Consider the following 6,514-nt stretch of genomic DNA (forward strand, 5'->3'; position numbering starts at 1 on the left):
ACAAATAACCATTGAGAAGCAATGTAATACAAGTTCTCAACATTAGCCCGCTAAAATAGATACAAAACACCATAAAAAAAAAAAAACCTGCTACACAATAGATAATTACATTCTTAACCAACCAAACACGATCTCAATATTTTTTGATATGCTAAACTGTCTACCATGTAAATTGCATTGAGCTATTAGACAAAAATTGATAAGATCTACAAAAATGATTGCAGCAGTCAAAAGTCAAACCACACCCCAGGTACCATTTGGTTGTGGCAAAGTGTTGCAGGTTCTCTTGTTGTGGCCTATTTGTCCACACTTTTTGCACTTTATCTTCAACCCCATCCTACTTGCATTTGAAGATGCCTTCTCATTACTTGATGAACCCATACCTTTACTATCTTCCTTTCGTCTAGCTTTCTTTCGTCTCTTGGCCTTTTTGGTGTATAAAGGTGGATTCAAGGGATCAAGACCTGGATTAGGCCACAAATTTGGACTTGTCATGGGTGAGATAAAGGGTGTATATGTTCTAATGTAGGCCACTTTCTTGTAGATGTCATCTGTATAGTTAATAACCTTCATTCTCCTTGAGATTAAGGATGTAATCAGATGGCAACAAGGGATCCCAGTCAACTACTAAGCTCGACAAGAACAAGTTTTTTGCTTTGATATTTACTGCATTAAGGGTTCCAATGTTATTCCTGACTTGGAACTTTCCATTGCTGGAGTAATCTGTATACTCTCTCCTTGCAAGGTCGCCATTCTTGCTTAATATCTTTTGAATTCTAGGCCCAATTTCTTCATTCCATTTTTCACAAGCTTCCCTTCAGATTACAATCATTTTTATCAAATATACCCTAATTTCTTCTAGCATTGTCAATATGGGATGCTCTCTTGCATTAAGTAATGTGCTATTGAAATCACATAGATTGTTCAATAAACATGTCACATCTAGTTCCTTCTTGGAAGTGTGATTTAGACCATTGAGAAGCTGGTTTTAACTCAAGTCATCCATATGCTGCTGCATCCAAATCTTGTGTCCTTTGCATGTGTTCTAACCATTTTGGAATTATTGTTGCTCTTGCTGCATCCAACAGACAATTTTTTAAAGATGGACCCTTATGAGTAACACTAAAATTATTATACAATTGACGAATGCATGTTCAAAGAGTGATCCAATTGCATTTGCCAGCCCTTTCTATTTGTCCGAAATGAATGTCCATCCATGGGAGTTATGAATCCTTAAGTCATCTCTCAGCAATGTTAAAAACCAACTCCAAATTTCTCCATACTCAGTCTCTACCATTTCATAGGCAACTGGATACATTTCGTTATTGCCATCAATCCCAACTGCAGTTAACAACTGCCCACCATGTTCTTTTTGAGAAAAAAACCATCCATCCCAATAACTCTCCTGCATCCATTAATGAAACCTTCCTTTAATCCTCCTAAACATACATAAAGCCTCTAGAATTCTCCTGCATGCCCTTCCAATTGAATTGTACTCCCAACAATTGTCAACCTTAATTGATGACAATTGTCGGCCAATACCCTATAATGCTCTACAACACTCCCTCTTATCTTCTCCATTGCCTTTTCCCTTGTCCTATAGAATGGCCATATGATATGTCCCCTAAATTGGCTTTCTTAACTTTATCCATAAATCCACTGAATGTCATGTTAGGTTTAGCCCTAAAATCAGAAGCATACTTGCCTGCTAAATATGTTGGAGTTACTCTCCTAGTTTTGTACACCATACTGCAGATATGAACACCTTTAAAATTCTTAATTTCGAAGCTTAACTTATCCTCTTGTTTTGTTGCATACAAAATCCATGCGCATATTTGTTTACAAATAGCTCTCAACCTCTTAGCATTATTCTTCAAATATTTCAGGGGCAGATTTAGGGCCTAGTTGGACTGGGCTTTAGCCCATTGCAGTCTTGGGCCATATACCATTTTTGTGTGTAAAATTTCTGGAAAAAAAAGTTATAGCTCGGCCCAAATTTATAATTAGCTCACTGTTTCCATTCCAAAGTCCAACCCAGTAACACACCTAATACACTAGCCCACTGTTTGACTCCATCAAATCATTAAATCCAATCCCAGTCCAATATCAAAATTAGCCCACAGATTAACTCCATTCCATAATTTCCATTGAATCCATTCCAAAGTCCCAACCCAATAACCCATCTAATCATCAAATCATGCATTCATACTCCTCAAATTCTTCCCGTTGATTTTGGAAACGCCTAAAGACCCAAGCTTCTACAAGTCAGAAAGAAAACGATACTGGTGGCAACGTATTCTTTAGTTCACGGTTCATCTCTGACTCCGATTCTTTAGCTCAAGGGATACAACTTCAGTGGTCATGTCTTGATGAAACCTTATGTCGTATACTTTATAAAAATTTGTGCATATATATTTTAAATTTTAGACCCCCCCAACATGATTTTCTAGATCCGCCCTTGAAATATTTGATCTCCCTATTATGCCTCACTCAATGCTCCTTCATAGCATCTTTCAAAACCTTCTTTGACAATATTTGCCCTACCAATCCTTAAAAAGTAGTGTAAAAATTTATTTAGGAAACTGAAGGCAATAATTATAGTTTCATTACTAACCAATTTTGAATATTGGATCCTCCGTACCTATTCTAGAATTGAATACTTCACTCCTTATCCTTTTTTGAGAAGTGCCTTCTTCTTCATCACTATCCAAACTCCTTAGTTCATCTGCATCGCTATAATTTGTCTCAATCACTTACCTCCTACTCATTTATAAAACCAAATCCAAAATCCACATTCATTTTTGGATGATCAATTCAGCATTTTCAACAAGGTCTTCATCTATTTCATAGTCAAAATCGACAAGTACATTATTTAGTTCTATTCCTTGCTGCTTTTCGTTTTGTACTTCATTTACACCATCATGTGATTCAGTTGTATTATTGACATCAAAAGTAGGTACATTTTATCCAACATGATATGTCATGGTTTCCTCCGCTTGTGACCAAATTGTATCATGATTTGCATAGGAAAAACTTTCATCCCAATCATATTCTTGGTTTAGCTCATCTCTACATTCAGTATCAGGCACATAACATCCTTCTTTGATTGGATCAGACCTCTCACAACTTTCAATATCAACATGTTCATTTGGAGGTTGATTTGAAGCATCAAACTAAAAATTCCAACACAAGCAACGAAGACGATATTATTATGCTAGATTTAACTAAACTAGTGAATAAACATTTCATGTTCACTCAATTTAAAAACATGTAAATAAACATACAAAACTTACCATACTAATGGTAAATAAGTGTTTATAAAATTCCAATAACTAGTGCAATTCAACAATGAAAAATCTGTTAAAAAATATAGAGAACTCTTAAAGATAGATAACTTTATTCACTTCAATATGTTCAATGATGAAGCCTAACATTCTTTATATAAAAACCATATTGATTAAAATATAAAAAAGAAGATAAAAATAGGCACATCCCATTTGACAACCTAAACTATGGATTTTTCTCTTACATTTTTTTTTTAAAATTTTTTCAATCCAAATATGAAACAGGATAGAAGGTCAAAATTGCATTTGAAACAAAATATAGCTTTTCCAATGGAGTAAAACGCCATAATGGAGTGGGTTGTGTAAAATAAATTACATATCCAAATCTGCATACATATCCAAATGGAAAAATACAAAATAAATTAACATGACCAAAAAGGGAACTTCAAATGATAAAATGTGTGCTGTGATTGTTGGTTGGGTAGCAAGCCTCATCATGGAGTGGGTTGCCGGAGTAAATCGATCTATGAAAACAACTATCATTTCAAAATTTGAAAATAAAACTTATCGGCATCGACATTGCAATTGCTGATGTCAGGATTGCAGAGAGAAGTTGGTAGTGTAATGTGTTCAAATGGCTACTTCTTCCTTTTGGAAGATTTTGGAAAAGCGAGGTTTGGTGTGGTTTAATCAATTTGAGGATTTTGTTGGCTACGGTACAACTCTATGCAAACTACAGGAACTTTACCCCCCAAAAAATATTGATTTACCTCCTAAGTAATGTGAGTGAATTTCATGCATTTCTTTAACGGTGGAATTAACGGATCATGACGGAAAGGATCAGTTTTGTAAGAAAAGTTTGAAATAGGGGTGCAAATGTCAAATTTAAAACGATAGGGATTATTTTAGCAATGAATGTAAACGTTAGGGACTTTTTTGCTAATTACTCCAAAAATTATTCTACTTGTTATATTCTTGCCATGTGTACAAAACTCCCTTCAACTCTGGCTGTCGACATACTTTTTTCAATCTCAGCCATCCATTATTATTGTTTTATTATTTGACCTTTCAATTGCTAGAGTGGATCAATTATCGAATTTGCATGGTTCACAATTAATTTATATTATATTTTAAGCATAACTTAATAATTGTGTCAATATTTTTATTTTCTCATATTTAAATATTATTGATAGAGAATATACATAGGAAATTAAAATATAATAACATCAAGAAGTCTTAAACATTATTATTGAAGATAACTTTCATTAATAGCATAACTCATCCAAGTTGAAGAAAAGGGGAAAAAGGAATACGTTGTCACTGTAGTCGCTCTTTTATCCATCGATCGATACAAAATCATACTATTAGTACATTACCAATTAAGCTTCTCTCTTATAAAGAATGAGGGATTGAACCCTAACTTTCTTCCATACCCCTCCCTTGACTCTTTCGATCTTCTATGTCAAAATCTAGTGAATAAATCTTGCTAGTCCCGAGTTTTAATCAAAATAACTATAAAACCGACATCACAATTTGCAGCAATTAAAGAAATTGTAGGATATTATAAATTATAAAAATAGTAGCAAAATTATTGCGTGATTTAAAAACTGTTTGGTGAAGATTAAAATTAGTTTTTTAGTAAATTTTGATAAAAGTTGTTGAAATGCGTGGTTTAAAAATTGTGAGTCTCGTAAAATGTGTGGTTAAAATTAGTTGTTGACTTTAACTTAGATTAAAATTAAAATTTCAATTTTTACAAGAGAGGGTCTTATTTGATTTTAAATTATCATAAAGTTACAAAATATATACACGTGTGTATATTTATAAACCTATGACCATCAACAATGACTTGCCATTCAGATGAAAACTTTTACGAATGGCTTTTATGAATTTTAATATTAGATAATTGTTAGCGATCACCATCAAAATTCTTTAGTGACAATTGCCAACGGGCACAAGCACTTGGCTAGTGACACTTGACGAGGTAAGAATAAAATTTTGAAATATAAATAAGGGTCTGTTTGAGAGTGATTTTTTCATAAAAAAAATTGATTTTTTGATCGTTATTTCACCATTTCAACCGTCATATTTGATTTATTCTCTCACAGATGAACCTCATTTTTCTCTTAACGGTCAAAAAATCAATTCTCAAAATTACTCCCAAACAAGCTCTAAAGTAACTTAAAATATGTAGATAAAAACGAATTAAATATTATAAACAGTTTATCAATAATATGACCCAAAAAGGAATTATTTCCTTAGTTCCCGTTTGATTATAATTTTTTAAAATTCATTTTTTTTTACTTACTCATTTGTGGGATCAATAATTTTCATTTATTTCTTAACCATGTATTTCATCATATTTTATAAATTTACTAAAAATTTGATTTTTATCTAAATAAAAAAAGGACTTCGTCTTCAAGGAAACATTAAGATCTTGTTTGAGTTTCGTTTTTGGGAAAAATTTGATTTTAGAATATTATTATTATTATTTTTTATTTTTTTGGATTTCGTAACGAAGAAATATGAAATTTTTTTTATGTTTATATGTAAAATTATTTTATAAAAAATTGTGTAAATGAAAATGAATTTTTGATAAAAAGAAGCTATGGTCTAAACAAAAATAATGGGTTAACAACGGGCAATACCAGTCGTTGTAATTTGCACAAGTCAAGACAGCACTGATGCCAGACGGCTTCTGATCCAACGGTCCAGATTGTCGCGTCACCTTCAAGCTTCAAAAGCCTTGACAAAATAAACAAGAAAGAAAAACCCTCGCATTTTAGGGCTAAACAATACAAAACTTACGCCTCCCACAGTTCGCTCTCTCTCTAAAGCAGCACGAATCTATGGTAAGAATTGAAATTTTCCCTGAAATACTTGGCTTCTAATTCGTTTAATGTTTTGATATGGTCAAGCGGTGAGATTTTAATTGATTTATGGGGTTTTCAATCATTTTTGTTTTTCTCTAAATATTTTATTTTCATTAATTTGTTTTATGTTTTGATATGGTTAAATGTGTGGTATTTAATTGATTTATGGGGTTTCCGATGTTTCTTTTTCTTTTTTAATTTCAGGCATTGCCAAATCAACAGACTGTGGACTACCCAAGTTTCAAGCTTGTAATTGTTGGCGATGGTGGCACGGGTAATTTTCTTAATTTCATTTACGACGATTTTGATTAAAACAATAATTTGCCTTTTTTTGGGGGGGGGGGGGGGGGGGGGGGG

The 6,514-nt window shown here is 32.9% G+C and overlaps 2 protein-coding genes across 2 annotated transcripts in view; one reads left to right on the plus strand and one right to left on the minus strand.

Annotated features, from left to right (window-relative positions):
* Positions 1 to 234: 234 nt before the first annotated feature.
* Positions 235 to 1,411, minus strand: LOC111383152. The gene is made up of 3 exons (XM_023007227.1): positions 1,263 to 1,411; positions 568 to 815; positions 235 to 464 (listed from the first exon to the last, which is right to left on the minus strand). Exons 1-3 carry the CDS (start codon positions 1,409 to 1,411, stop codon positions 235 to 237), a joined length of 627 nt encoding a protein of 208 aa, XP_022862995.1.
* A 4,572-nt stretch (positions 1,412 to 5,983) lies between these two features.
* Positions 5,984 to 6,514, plus strand: part of LOC111383158 (GTP-binding nuclear protein Ran-3-like) — a 2,783-nt gene continuing 2,252 nt past the window's right edge. Inside the window, exons 1-2 of the mRNA XM_023007236.1 lie at positions 5,984 to 6,136; positions 6,362 to 6,431. Coding sequence (XP_022863004.1) covers positions 6,134 to 6,136; positions 6,362 to 6,431 — 73 coding nt within the window. The 5' untranslated portion in view covers positions 5,984 to 6,133. The remainder of the gene's footprint in view (positions 6,137 to 6,361; positions 6,432 to 6,514) is intronic.

The sequence above is a fragment of the Olea europaea genome, unplaced genomic scaffold (assembly GCF_002742605.1).
Source record: "Olea europaea var. sylvestris unplaced genomic scaffold, O_europaea_v1 scaffold262, whole genome shotgun sequence".
In the NCBI taxonomy this organism is placed as follows: domain Eukaryota; kingdom Viridiplantae; phylum Streptophyta; class Magnoliopsida; order Lamiales; family Oleaceae; genus Olea; species Olea europaea.